This window comes from Lissotriton vulgaris, chromosome 7 (genome assembly GCF_964263255.1).
Source record: "Lissotriton vulgaris chromosome 7, aLisVul1.2, whole genome shotgun sequence".
NCBI lineage: Eukaryota > Metazoa > Chordata > Amphibia > Caudata > Salamandridae > Lissotriton > Lissotriton vulgaris.
In genome coordinates, this window is record NC_141695.1 from 474,861,644 (window position 1) to 474,876,522 (window position 14,879).

General features: G+C 40.4%; 1 protein-coding gene across 2 annotated transcripts in view; it reads left to right on the plus strand.

Moving 5' to 3' along the window:
- The window catches only part of LOC147701902 (zinc finger protein 484-like), an 87,122-nt gene extending 75,784 nt beyond the window's left edge, over window positions 1-11,338 (plus strand). The window contains exon 7 of one of the 2 annotated variants that reach the window (XM_086930529.1): window positions 7,894-11,338. In XM_086930529.1, coding sequence (XP_086786655.1) covers window positions 7,894-9,020 — 1,127 coding nt within the window. In that variant the 3' untranslated portion in view covers window positions 9,021-11,338. The remainder of the gene's footprint in view (window positions 1-7,893) is intronic. The other variant, XM_086930530.1, reaches the window with a different exon arrangement.
- Window positions 11,339-14,879: the final 3,541 nt, after the last annotated feature.

The following is a 14,879-nucleotide window of genomic DNA, read 5'->3' on the forward strand; positions in this document are numbered from 1 at the left end:
CACAAAGCAGTAAGATGAACAAGATATCTAAAATAACATACAAGCAAAAATACAGAGTAACAATTTAACATATTGCACAAACAATAAAAACATCTGAAGTAAGTTTTGAGAAACCAATAAGGAACTTCATGTGAAATAGTGATGTGTTATAAATTCAACGGATCAGTAACTATCGGATGAACCATTGGATGAAAGTGGTTTAAGTGATTTATTGAGAAATAAACCTTATTATAAAAAGAGAAGCAATTTAAAATCATAGTGCATAGGTTCTAATTATCCTGCAGACAACTCTGTTGATGCTGAGGATAATTTTCACAGTTGGATCATTTCTCATGAGGGTTAATAGCTGGTTGTTTGCCAACATCCCCAATATTGTTTGGAGTGCCAGATCTACTTCTCTTCCCTTATTAAAGAATTTCATTGGTTGCTGCTATATCTAGATATGTAAATCATAAATAAACTTTGTATAATTTGGCTCACTTTTAAAAGGCACTTTAAATGTTTTGGTAACACTCTCAGTAAGTTATGCATTAAGAGCGGAAGAATTGAAATGTGGATTGGTGATCCCAGCCAAGAGATCAGATCAGTGTGGTGAGTTTCTTCGACATCCGAGGGGTTGGGATGGTTAGGGTTAATGGTTTTTCCTGACCTGCCTCAAGTGAAACAGAAAGATTGGGGCTTGTAGAATTAAGGGTCTTCCCAATGTCAATATGGGCTGGCCACCCACCCCATTTGTTTTTATTTCCTGCTTTTCTAGAGGGTTTTCGCCACCCCAACACCAAAACAAAACATTGGTCCTGTGGGACTTATTCAGCTTACTACTTTGCATACTGTAATCTCAGGTACTCCATAGGAATAAAAAATAACAAAGTCAATAATGTGACAAGTAATCTTCACATGTGGAAATTAAGGCTCAAAGACACTTCAACTCCCATATATACAATTATTATTCATACGGTAAATTGTGTAGGTGTGAACGGACAGTTCTTGTGAAAGTGATATATATATATATGTATATGTATGTATATGTGTATATGTATGTATATGTATGTATATATGTGTATATGTATGTATATATGTGTATATGTGTGTATATATGTATATATGTGCCCTCGCTGCAATCCAGAAAAAAACGGACCGCCTCTCCCAGAGCACAAAACAGCCCGATAGACCCGTTTCGAGGCCCCCTTTTAAAAACGGCTGGTGCTCAGCCCTGGCAGGACCCGGCCGACTTAAAGCCCTGGCAGCTTCAAGGGGCAGTGTAGAAGACTGTACAGTGATTACACTGTTCAAGGTGAGATATGGATGCTGCTAGAACATAATCATGAAGAGATGGAAACCAAAGCTCTCTTACCCACTACAGTTGTTGGAATTGTGAAGGGTCGAATTGGGTAAGGGTCATTTGCTATTACCATATTGGCATTCTTTCATCGTACTCAAAAGTGTGCACAAGAGCAACACCTACTGTACACGCTCAATCACAGATTGCTTCAGAAAAAATAAGCCCACTTTTATAATAATAAAATGTAAAAAACTGATTCAAATTATTTATAAACTTCAATTACCATGGGTTGAAATAAAAATGTACACACGCCATTTATGTTCTACCAGTCATTCAGTCGGTCACTTATTCCATCAGTCAACCCAAAGTCATTTATCCATCTGCACAAATAATCTCTTAGAGCCATCCATCTCTGTATATGCATAGATAGACATATTTTGGTCAGGCAGTGTTTGACTGGTCCACTGAGCCCCAGTCTGCTGCCAGTGCACATGTACTAAAGGATTTCGTGCTGGCTGAGAACTCGGCAGCTCCATCAGTAACCTCAGTACAGTACACATCTTGACTCGTAGGGATTAAAACCTCCAAAAAAGCGACAGTCAGGTGGAATGTGCTACTGCAAACCGAATAATGGAACTAGATGCCTACTGATGTTCAAAGTATGTGTATGCTGTCTTTTCTTGTATAATAAGCAGGTAGAACAATAGGATGGCTCAGGTCCTAGAGACCTTAAGAAACTTTGTGGTCCTCAAAGCCCCGCCACCCCCAGCAACTTTTCTGTGTTTTGATCAACATTGCCTGTAGCCTGAATACTGTCTAACATAATTGTCTAGATTTTTGAGAAGTGACATCTGAGCGACCCATCAGTTAAATACCTGTGCTCTGCCCTCCAGTTACGCTGTTTTGTTTCAAATCTTGTTATTAAATTTTTTGTTAGCAAAGCCGTATTACGTTCCCAGGATACACGGATTAGATAACACAGTTGGTTGTCAAGAAGCCTACTCGCACATTTGTGTGTGCTTTAATTTTCAAGTTGCTTCATAAAAAAGGATTCAAAGAAGGAGTGTAGAAGGGACAGAAAATAGGGAGGTTGTTAGCAGAGAGGTTTTAGCAAAAAATAGGAGGTGGGTAAGCAGTGAGAAGTCCATGGGAAGTGCTATGTGTTTGCCTTACTATTGTTCCTGTAGACTGTGGGCAGGTGGTGTTGCCGTGTGCTCACAAATGCCTTGGGAAAGAGGTGAATGTTATGTGAACGGCTTAGGGCTGGTGAGGCCTGTTGGATGGGGTCATAATGGTGTCTCCTCCGGAGGGTATTTTTGAGAGGTAGAATCAGCCCCTGTTGGGGACGCTGCTGTATCAGGAGTGGTAGCTTCAGCTACGGGACAGTTCAACTAGGAGTATCAAAGACTTCTATTCTGTAGTTTTTATATGGTGCGTGGCTACCTGGGAGCCTCCCATCTTTGCAACAGACACTGTAAGTGGGCAGTAGCTGTAAGGGTATTAGTCGCAGAAAACCCAGGTCCTCAGGGCTTTGCAGAAGGGAAGTTCATGCTCCAGTAGGCGCAGTTCCAGAGTTAGGGTATTCCAAAGTTTAGGCGCTAAAAAAGAAGTGGAATGGCCTCCTCATCAGGATTTACGGATCCTAGGAACCTTCAGGAGATGAGCTGCAGAGGATCTAAGAGCTCTCCCAGGTAAATATGGGTAAACTAAAGGTATGAACAGTGGGGGCTTTTTTATTGATTGCCCTATGCATAACACATAGGGTCTTACACTGCACTCGGCTTTCCACCGGAAGTTAGTGGAGGTCTCTGGCTGGTGCCTGGTGGCAGACTGATGTTTAGGGATGTTCATCAGAAGTCATGCAACAGCATTCTGCACAGTCTGCAACCTTCTGACAACATAGCGGGGGGAACCCAGATACAAGGTATTCCCATAATCAAGACGTGATAACATGAGGGACTAAACAATTAATCTTCTGGCTGTGAAAGGGAGAAGGTTGAGTCCCTTCTTCAGCAATCTCAAGATGCCACAGCAGCTGGTAACAAGTTTATTTTGGTTTGATGGTCCATTTGTAAGACTAGAGCCCAGCTACCTCCTAAGACTCTTTATCAAGCTTTTTGGAGTAGGACATTGCTGCAAAAATTGAGCCCAGCAGCATAACATCCGTTTTGCCCTTGTTGGGTTTTAGTTTATAAAGAGTTGAAGAGGCCTACGCTTCTGCAGGGTGAATAATTTGTATTCAAGCCACAACATGCAGTCTGTGAGAGGTTGCCAAATGTAAGTGAATTTCTTATCAGTATTCGCCTGTTTGTGTGTCACTTGGTCCATAGTGAGGGCCTTCCATCTCTTGTAAAACCACAGGGTGCTGGGGAGGTTCTTTTTTCCTCCAGCTTTCCTCAAAAGAAAAAAAAACCAAAGCAGGGAGATAAAACTAGCGCCCTAAAAGGCAAACGAGGTCAAACCACTGTGTTTTCCCATTAGAATTGTGGGGTAGAACCTTGGTCCCACTAAAGGTGCAACCCCTCTGTGTTCTAAAATGTCAGCTCGGTGTTGGGGGTTTCAGGTTCATTGTCGAGAAACATGGGTCTGGTTCAGAGCAGGGTTGGGGCAATCCAGAATCCTCGCCTCTTTGTTCTTCCCTCGCCTCATCATGGCACCCAAGTCAGAGCTTTCAGATTGCACTGTAGAGTTAGGCCTCCTCTTCGGGGCTTTCCCCTTGGGGACTTTGCTCTCTTCGGGGAGTCATGTTTCATCCTCAGTAGGTGTGAGATCACATCTGCTTTAACATCGTAGGAGGAACTAACCCCATGCGGTCTAGGTATGTGTCATTGATTTTGTCACACCAATCGAGGCTCCATTCTCTCTTGCTGTCGGTTTTAGGCCAGGTCCTCTGGCATTAGATCTGGGGGGAACCCTAGCAAAATTGTGCATATAGCGATCCACCCTTTGTCTCCCGTTCCATTGGAAGATCAATCTAAAGGGACGACCCCATTAATATTTTATGTGGCGCTCCTTCTGGGACGCTGTGACTTGGTGAAAGTCTCTGTGCTGCTTGAGAGTTGTCATTGTCAAGTCGTGAGAGACCTGGATCGTTGCTCCACAGAAGTTTAAGTCTGTTATACCTTGGGCGATAGTCATGATGGCTTCCATCTCTTCTAAATAGTGGACAGGTGTCAGAATGTCTAGAGTAAAGCCTGTGCAAGACTTAATGGAGAATGCCATGTGTGCTCAATCGAGTCTGGGTGGAGACAGGGATCTGTCACCTCTGATCGCCTGCAGGAGGTCTGTAACAAAACTCATTCTCTTCCTCGACCCCGTTAGGGATACTTCCAATTCATATGATATTCCTGCAGCTTTGATTCGCGAGTTACTCCTGTTTCAGCTGTAGTTTGATATTTTGTTCCTAGTGCTAGAATTTGCTGCCACAGCATCTCCTGGTCTTCTGTCCTTGAGTCAGAGGTACGTTCCAGGTCATCTACTCACTCTCCCAATTTTCTGACATCTTTGGGAACATCACAGAGGCACATTTTAAGCTTGGCTTAGCAAGCCTATTCTATTTCAACTCGAACTTGAGATGCAAATCGATTCATGAGAGATTGGCGTCCCACCGCTCCCAAATGATGGTTCTTATGATTTGCGGACCCCATTACCTGTCCAGTTAAGCTGTTTTTTCAGGAGGTGCTAGCACTTTTCATAGGCAGGACTCTGCTGCTGATGCACTGTGCTAATATCGACTTCTCCAAAGCATTCACTCATTTGGACAGAGATTTGCTATGCACAAAATTCAGATAACTAAATTTCAATTATTTCTGCTCCATATTTTGAACAACATGTTTTCAGACTTGAGACCGGATTTGTTATATTACTAGTTCTGCAGGCAATTTGTAAAATATACTAAACAATGAGAGATAGAAAGGGTTGTGTGCTAACTCCCACCCTGTTCAACATGACTTGGTGTTGTCGAAGTTAGTTTTATTAGGGATCAAATGAAAATATAGTGGGGTATGGTCCATAAGACTAACCCTAATATGGTTTATACAAGATAGGAGATCCTTGATGTGGAAGAAGTCTTCTCTTAGAGGCTCAGAAAAATACTTAAACGTTTGATCAATAACGCCATTGTAGCCTGACTAGGCTTCAAAGAAAACTGAAAAAACAGCACAGCTAGTACACATTTTGTTTGGATTCACCTCTTGAAATAACTTCGAACTGATATCTAACCCTACTTTATCGAATTACTTGTAGCAAAATATATTAATGTGAAACAAAAATAAAAACAAGTGACTTGCTTATAGTTTACAGATATTGGTATTCGTGTTACTAGTAGGTGTGAGAAATTGGGATATTGTTTGACGAGGGTGGAAGCCTCACTCAGGCAACAACCACATTCCTTGTCGGGGTGAACCACAAACGTCACTAAATTAACCTGTGCTTAATCCTCGGATAGCTTGGCACAAAAGCAGTCTCTGACTTAACTTTGAGGCAATTTGTAAAGTATTTATACAGCACACCAGCAGTAATAAAGTGAGAACAGAACTCAATGAAAATCACACACCAATTTGGGAAAAATATATCAGTAGAACTGGGGATGCTGAATTTTAAATGTTTTGAGAAAAGTTACACCAAAAGGTGCAAGGTGCCATCTGAGGTTTTCTGGTCACTCTGGATTGATACAAAGTCACAAGTTCAGGCTGACCACGAAAGAGCGCATGCTGGGCACAGGACCAGGTTTGGCCCACTGAAAGTTGTACCTTATGTCCTTGGTTTGAGGCCTGCGTGGCATTGCTCTGCAAAGCTTCACATTGTCAGGCGTTGGTGTCCAATGAAGCTGTGGCTTTGGTTGCACTTTGGCGCTCTGCGTCTGATCCGATGAAGCTTTCAGGTGTGAGGTAGAGCTTTGCTCTCGCCCAGCATTATTTCCGATGAGGCTTTCAACTGTTAGGGGAGGATTGGCTAGGCTTCGCATCGTTTTACACCGGATTTGGTATAACTTTCAGCTGCGCCAGGAGCAGTTCTCTCTGATGCCAGCCAAGGATCAATGACCAGGAGAGGCACCTCCTGGGAATTAGGAACACACTCCTTCAGGGCCAAGCAGAATCCAGGCAGGTCCAGCTGCCCGTCCAGGTGTGCATATCAGCTGGGCAGTTACAAGGAGGCCTCTGGAGCTTATTGTGTCCCAGTAGCTCAGAACAGGAGTTCATCCAACTGACCGTTGGGGTCACTCGGCCTGGGTGAATGGAGCAGGTCCAGTCTTCCTTCTCAGAGAGCAGGGCAGGCCTCAAGCAGCTGGGCAGTCCTCTGGCAGCAGGTCAGTTCTTCTGTAATGTCCACAGGTTCTGGAGTATACTGAAGAGTTCGCCTGAGGGTCCAATATTTATAACTGGTGCCAGCATTAAGTAGGTCAAACATCTAGACTGCATCTGCCACCCATATACACACATCTAGTTCTGGAATTTCTTTCCTTCCCCTGCCCAGGTTCCAAGGGTCTGGGGTGACAACAGTCTTTGGGAGTGTGCTGGAGGCAGCCCTCTTGAAATACAATTGGTGCACAGAACACCTTTGCCCCTCCCATTCTGACAGGATGGGCCATCCTGCCAACACATAGTTTTCCTTTGTTTCACTGTTTGGGAGGAATATGCAACGGTCAGCTTCTAACTACACATTATAATGTGACCCAGAGAACAATACTTGTCTCTCTTCTCTAAAAACCCAGAGAACAATCTACAGTGACAAAATGGTTGGAATGACGAAATGTCAACTTTCTCAAGTGCCATTTTCAGAATTGTGACTTCAAATATGACCTTACTATTAGAGAAGATTTAAAATTACAATTAATTTAAGTGTAAACATGCCATTCCTACCTGCTCCCAAAACATATCACTTATTAAATGTATTAAGGTGACCCGACCCTATCCTATGTGAGGGGTAGGCCTTTCAGTAGCAGAAAAGATACGTACAATTTTCACTACCAGGACAAGTAATATGTAAACGTACATGTCCACCTTTTTAAATACACTCTACCCCGCATTAAGGGCTGTTTAGGGCCTACCTATGGGGATGACTTATATGTATTTAAAAAGAAGGGTTTAGGCTTGGCAAAGGGTTATTTTGCCAAGTGGAGTTGGCAGTTTAAAACTGCACACAGGCTACATTGGCAGGCCTGAGACATGTTTTGAAAGGCAACTTAAGTGGGTGGCACAGTAAGTGCTTCAGGCACACCAGCAGTATTTAATTTACAGGCCCTGGGTACATGTAGCAGCACTTATGAGGGACTTATAAAGTAAATTAAATGTAGCAATTGGGTGTGAAATCCAATTTTATCATGTTTAAAGGAGTGAGCACAAGATTTTTAGCACTGGAACGGTGCATGAAGGCCTTATTCCAACCAAAAACTAAATTCAGAAAATAGGAGGGGTGAAGGCAAAAGGTTAGAGGGAAGACCACAGCAAGGGCTGTAGGGTCTAACCGTATTCATCAGAACAACATGTATGCCTACTGTTCAGAACAAATAATATTCTGGTTTAATAGTCTTAATAATAAGCGTATTCAGAATGTTGTATTCTCTACCTAAATATGAAAAATCTAATGTCAATTTCCTTTTTATACTCCAGCAGGTGAAAGAAACATACACAGAAAAAGGAAAGCTGTGGACCACTTAAAATATTCTCAAACTCTGCCATACAAAGCTTCAGCTGGGGAGCTGAAAGTGAAATTATTCCTGAGTTCTGAAAAAGGATCTCATTCTAGAAGCAAAATCTGGTCAGAAAACAATCGGGACCTGGAAGCACCAAAAATATTTCCATTTGATTTTAGTAACTCAGCAGCTCTAAACTTCCACCAAGGACTACCTAAAGTAAAAATGTCTAACAAGTATTACCAGTGTACAAGCAATCTATATAATGGAGAGTTTCTTGCTCATCAGCAAAGTACACAGCAAGACCACAGACCAAATATATATAGTAAATATGAGAACGTCTTTCCCCAGGAAGGGTCTTTTACTTATCCTAGAGCCTATGTAGGAGAGAAGCGTTACCAGTGTACGGAATGTGAGGAAAGCTTTACTGAGAAAGCATATCTAATTACACATCAACGCACTCATACAAGAGAGAGACCGTTTCAGTGCAACGATTGTGAAAAAAGCTTCAGTCAGAAAGTATACCTGATAACTCATCAGAGAACACACACAGGAGAGAGACCCTATCAGTGCACTGATTGTGATAAAAGCTTCACTCAGAAAGGAACACTTAATACACACCAGAGAATACATACCGGGGAGCGACCTTACCATTGTACGCAGTGCGAGAAGAGCTTTAGCCAAAGGGGGGCACTCAACATACATCAAAGAACACATACTGGAGAGCGCCCATTTCAGTGTACTGATTGTGAGAAAAGCTTTAGTGACAAGCGAACTCTTATAAGACATCAGAGTGTTCATAGAGTGGAGAGCTCTTATCATATTATTAAATGTGAAGATAACTCCATTCAGTGGGACAATTTATTTCTAGATGAGAGAGCACATCCAATAGAAAAGTTTATTATAGATGAGGGAACAGATGCAGAAGTTGAAAACTCAATTAAAAAAGAAAATGCACGGACGGTTGATGATAAGCATACAGAAGTTGGAAATGTAATGGATGAAAGTGAACACACAGAAGCAGAAAATTTAAGTCCAGATGAGAGTACACATACAGATGCTGAAAATACTACAGACACACAGGATAACTATAACAAAGTTTAACATTAGCAGTGCATATAATAGCAGGACTTCTTGATTCAAAATGGAGCTTCTAATCATCAGAAGCATCCTTTGATGGAGAGACCTTGGAAGTGTGCTGACTGTTAGAAAAACGTCAGAGAGAAAATCTGCATTATTGAACATCAGAGGAAACATACTCGGATCCATCAACAGGAGGAATGGGATCTTAATTCTAAAGTAAAGTTATCTAACCCGCTTTGAACCCATTGTCAGTTGGAGAACATATTTAAGAAAGTAAGTGTTTTTCCAGTGAAAACTCCATTCAAGCAACTGTGGCTCAATGGTGTGGAGAAGTGTGGCTCACTGGTTAGAGGAGGCAGACCTGGAAGCAGAGGTCAGCCCGGCGGGGTCTTGAGTCCTAAAAAGTCCATGGTCTCGACAATTCTCGCTCCGGTGCCTACTCGATTCACGGGTTCACACTCTGCGACTCTGGGCAATAGCTTGCTTAATTTCCACAACGGCCCCTAGTGGCGGGATGCCTGACTTTCACCTTGCGGATACCCTGCCGGGGTTATCTCACAGGGGAATACCAGGACTGGTTCCCTAAGCAAGCGCTTAGAGACCAGTTGGTGATTTGCGCTATATAAATTCCTGTACATTTACATTTACCAAGACGAAAATGGCACCATTCGTAATAAAACCTATTTACCCAAACAAATGGGTCTCAGGCATGCTCAAATCGATGGGACTGGCAGAAACATCCATAGCAACAAATTAATTTATAATTGATACTGCACAAAGGATTTTATTCTAAAAATAAGAATGGTATTGGAGCAATGGAAATGAATTGTATTCACATGTCTACCTTTCTGGATTCTACGCTGGAAATCCATACTCTAGAATATTCTGGTACTATAGTATGTAAACATATATGCTCTGATAACTGACTTTCAACAGAATTTCATATGTAGCTGAAGGCCCTATAAACAGTTGTGGAAGGAAACTACCTGAAAAAAAGTTATCAGTTTTAACGGCTAGATCATATGCGAAGAGATGAGAGAACATCCATGTGATTGAAAATGCAATAAATCTTTGGAACTTTTGCCGGTGATCGAGAACTGACCCATGCTGATAATAGCAACAACAACAAAATTAAAAGATGTAAGGTTATATTGGTAGCCCATGTGCTGGATTGTAAGTTATGCATAGTAATCATGCCACTGTAAAACAGTAGCTGAAAGTTCTCCCTTAGTGCAGTGGTTCTTAATTTTTGGACTTCAATGGACCTCCACTGAAGCATTATTGGAATCAGAGTATCCCCACTGAGTCATTACTGGAAGCCGGGGATCCCAGTGTGAGCAATTTCAATTAATTGAACCTCAAAACAACACACTAAAATACACACAGAAGCTTCATCCTTCATATACACAAATGAGGAAATATTTTATCTAAATAACAAGCGAATATAACAATATCAGAATTTTAATGGGAAGGTTGTAACTTTTCTAAATTCAATGAAGGCCATTCATCAGCCATATTATATTCTGTTTGATGCTCATGCACTGCTCCTATGAATCAATCTGAGGATACCAACTTCATTTTTAACCTTCGATTTCAAATTCCTTCACATTTACAGAATGTTTTAAAGTTTTCAATTTTACATTTGTATGTTTGTATACACTTTATTGATCTGTTATTATTTAATTTAATTTTCTAAGCAATCTTGGACCTGGACTACAGGTTAAGAATTGCCGTCTTAGTGTGCAAGAGGCAACTTTGAATTTGTGTGATCTCACCAAAAGCAGCATAAGGCATAAGGAAGCTTGATTGAGTCACTAGATATGTTGTGAGAGTGGTGGTGTAGATATACCTGTCAGATACTTCGATCATGAACAAGAAATAATATCAGACCACAGTGAAGTTGTGATTGTGTTACACATTATCCTAATGAGCTAGAGGAACAAATAACTACTGATCAGTCAAGTGTGTAGTTTCCAGTGAGTGATGATGGAGGCAGTAATACTTTTCAACCATTTAAATGAAGGAACACAAACTGTTGAGAACAGGCTTAAAACATAGCAGAAATTACCTGAATTGAAAAATTATTTATAAAGAAAAGGTTTTGTGTGGCCCAAAACAAATGTAACCTGTAAATCAAAGCAAAGTACAGAGAAGAGTGCTTGGTGTTTTGTAATACAAGGTGTCAGAAGTGTATAACTGTACTAATATATCCTAACTCAAACCTATGTTGCTATCTAACCTGGGAAGTATGTAAAAAAGAAAATCCAATTCAATGACTACCTGTATTTTGGGAGTATTCTAATGCAAATAAATACAGTAAAGAAAATACTCTGAATAAATGCATTCTGCAAACAGATGTAATGACTTGCAGCTATCTGCTACAAGACCATTACAACCTATAAGCTTTGAAATATGTGGAGTGCAAAAATGAAATGAACATATCTGATTTCTAAAAGCTTCCGTATGATCATGGCATGAAGAAAGGTTTTCCTCTTTTACAGCATCGGGGGAAAAGGAATTTAAGGGAATACGTTAAGGTTTATCTCATAGGTTTTTGTGTTTCAACCTGCAACAAAACTGTCGTACTGAAATTCTTGTTAAAGAAATCTAGTATCTGCCCATTACCATGTACCCAAGGCTGTCAGTTTTAAAAATTTGGGGAACTTTTGCCTATTAGATGCACTGCAATTCTATAAATGTAAGTAAGTTTGCAGTACTTTTGTTCAGTTTGTATATGTGACTGAGTACACAAGAGACACAAAGTTAAAGTATATCCTTGAATATCTGTGCTCAGATTAAAATTCTGCAGAGCCTTTAGAGCTGCATACATATATTCTCTGTGAAATTAAGTTCCATGTGCCTGGAAGTACTAAAGAACTTCAACCTCATATCGGACTCTCAATGATTCATGCAAGCCATTGATCATATTATATATGGACGCTGCTCTGAAATGCAGATTTCCTTCCTGGTAGTCTAAGTTGAGGAATTATCTTTTTTCCTATCTCTCTTATGGTATGTTTGACTTATTTGTTTAATCAGATGTCCTGTGTTGTTACAGTTCTCTCCATTCACCTCAGTAAACCATTTGCTGTTTTTTCTCCTCTGTGACCTTCGAACACATTGTGATTGCTAAATTGTGTATAATGACCACCTTATTGCTTGTGGACTGGCTAATTAATACCAGCCATCATCCTCTAGTGCCAGTTTCTACTATTTTATGTAACAAAGTTCTCAAGTGATCTGGGAGAGATGAAATTCAATCCCAATATTTTGCTACAGTCTCTTGATTCCTCCAATAGTGAGCACTCTACTAATTATCTAATGAGAATTTGGATCGTAAAAGTTTGTAAAGTCCCTAACCCACTGCATTTTCTGTCCTCCAAGACAGCAGGTGTGCTTGCCAGAGCACCTTGCTGGAGTCTGTTAACTTCTTGACCTATACACTAGAAATGGTATATAAAAACAGAGGTTGTCACTCATTCAAGATAGACAGATAACACATTTCTTAACTTTTGTCTCGGAAAGACTAAGTTCAACGGTTAACCGCTGGATCATATACCTTCACATGCAAATTTAGTTGATACGTTTCTGATTTCTCCTTTGAATACTGTAAGAGACTACGGTATCAGTACATGCTTCTTTTTGTCTTCATTATCGGGGAGTGTGAAATCGTCATTAAGGTTCTAGTTGCAAAAGTGCACACCTGCTCTACAAGGTCTTAGTTACACATCTGATAGATAGCAGACTGGTCAGGTTTTTATCCTGAGCCTGCTCCTCAAGTTTTCATCATCAGTCAGTCCTACCTGCAAACTTTCCATTTGTTCTTCGTGAAGCAGTCACCAAATGCACCATGCCTATTCGGTTTCATCAGCGGTTGTTCATTGGCTTGTCAAAGGGCTGGCATATTGAACATGCATGCAAGGGGTCTGCTTGGCGGTGCCTCACAATACTGTAAATACTACTTTTTGGCAAAGGCTAAAGGGTTATGCTCATGGACAGGTACTACTTCATTTTTTTCTCTGAACTATTCAGGTCTTTTTGGCAGCCAATTTCCACGTTTATTTATTGCCAAGAGGATGTGACCTAACTGTTAGAGTGGTCGTCCTCGAAGCTGGGGAACCATGTTCGAGTCGCGGCACGGACCCTCAACTTCATGTGATTCTGGGCAAATCAGTTAATCTCCCCATGCCTAACAAAATGAATGTACCCATCTGTAACGCAACTGATGCTAATGTAAAGTGCTCTGATACCTTTGGGTCTAGTTCGCGCTATATGGAACTAAAAAGAAAAATCCCTGGGAACAGAAGGAGCTTTGTGTAATAGTGATCATAATGTTACTTATATCTGTACTGATGACTGCTTTTAGTCATTATGCTTTCTCTGCTCTCAAGAATTTATCTTCCATTCAGGCCACATTAGAAATGACATACATGTTGTTTGGCATCTGAGATTAAAGAGTGGAGGATACTCGCGTTCACATACAGCAAGCATGTGGAAGCCAATACACAAACCTTTTGCTTTACTGTATGTAGCCATGGCTTATTTCCTATACACAAGATGGTGCGTGCAGTATATCATTATGGGCCCAATTAAAGCACTGTTGTGGTACCTTCCACTCCACCAAGCAAAAATTAGATACTTCAATGGACATATTTTCCCATTTTTGTACTGAAAGGATACATACATTCCTCTATAGGCACAGTGAAACAGATTAACTTTACATACATTTCCTCTCTTCCCGGATTCCTAAGTTGAACGTTTCTGTAGCTGTCTTCTGACATATTTCAGCACCACAAATCTGAAAAGAAAAGAATGCGCTTTCTGCTTTTCCTTAGGTGTAAAATGTATTATTTGCAGTAAGTGCTTATTGTTCTCTAGAACTACATTAATACAAAAATGTAAGTTTTCCATTGTTAATTCTGTTTGTGTAACAATTTCTGTGCCCTATCTTGGGCATGGTGGTAGGCAAGATGTGTTTTTACCACTTTCCAGCGTTGCAGTTGGATCTCTGCCTTCAGACTTTAAAAAACACTGGTGCACAGTGCTCCTAACAAGATCCTGCCCCCTGTTCAGTATCTGCATAGTCCTACTATAAATAGAGTACAATTCCGTATAATCTTTCTTCGTTTTAACAAGTTACTCTAAAGATGTAATATTAGAAACTTTTTCCTCTACCTCCATACTTTGCTATTGTAATTTTGTTGTTTACTTCTTGTATATTTATTTTTATGCAGTCTGACAAATTTGCACCACATATTTTGAAGCCAGTGGTTCTGTAATTATAAACAGTCAGTCAAATTCGCTTTATTCGAGATAAAACTCATAAAAGCTAGACAAGTACAATTTATCCATGACTCGGAGTACAATTTATCCATGACTCAGTAATTATAATCACTTCTCACCAAGTGATGAACAGAACAGTGGAATATTTAAAATGTTTTTTACTTTTATTTTTAATTGTAACTTGTAATTGTTTTGGTTTCATGCATAAACAGGACGGGTTTAGACTTTCATCTTGGAAAAGTAATATTAAAACACTGGTTATATTTGTATCCTTAATTGCATTTTTGGTGCAAACACCTGCTTACTCCTGAAACAGAATTACAAATTAGCTGGGATTTGCACTTCTGACACGAGTTTGCAGTGCAGTTTGCAAACCGCTTAAACCTTCTGCACTCGCAATGCATATCCCCAGTTCGGGTTAAATCATGCATAAATTATGCGTGGTTCTACATTCTACAGGTTCACATATTTTTTTATCAAATTGAGAATCAATTTATTACCAGAACCTTCAGTATACTAATTTGCGAGTTCACAATTTGTACCTACAATTTGTATTAGTCAAATAATTTGACTCTAGGATCTTTCTGTCTTCCTTTT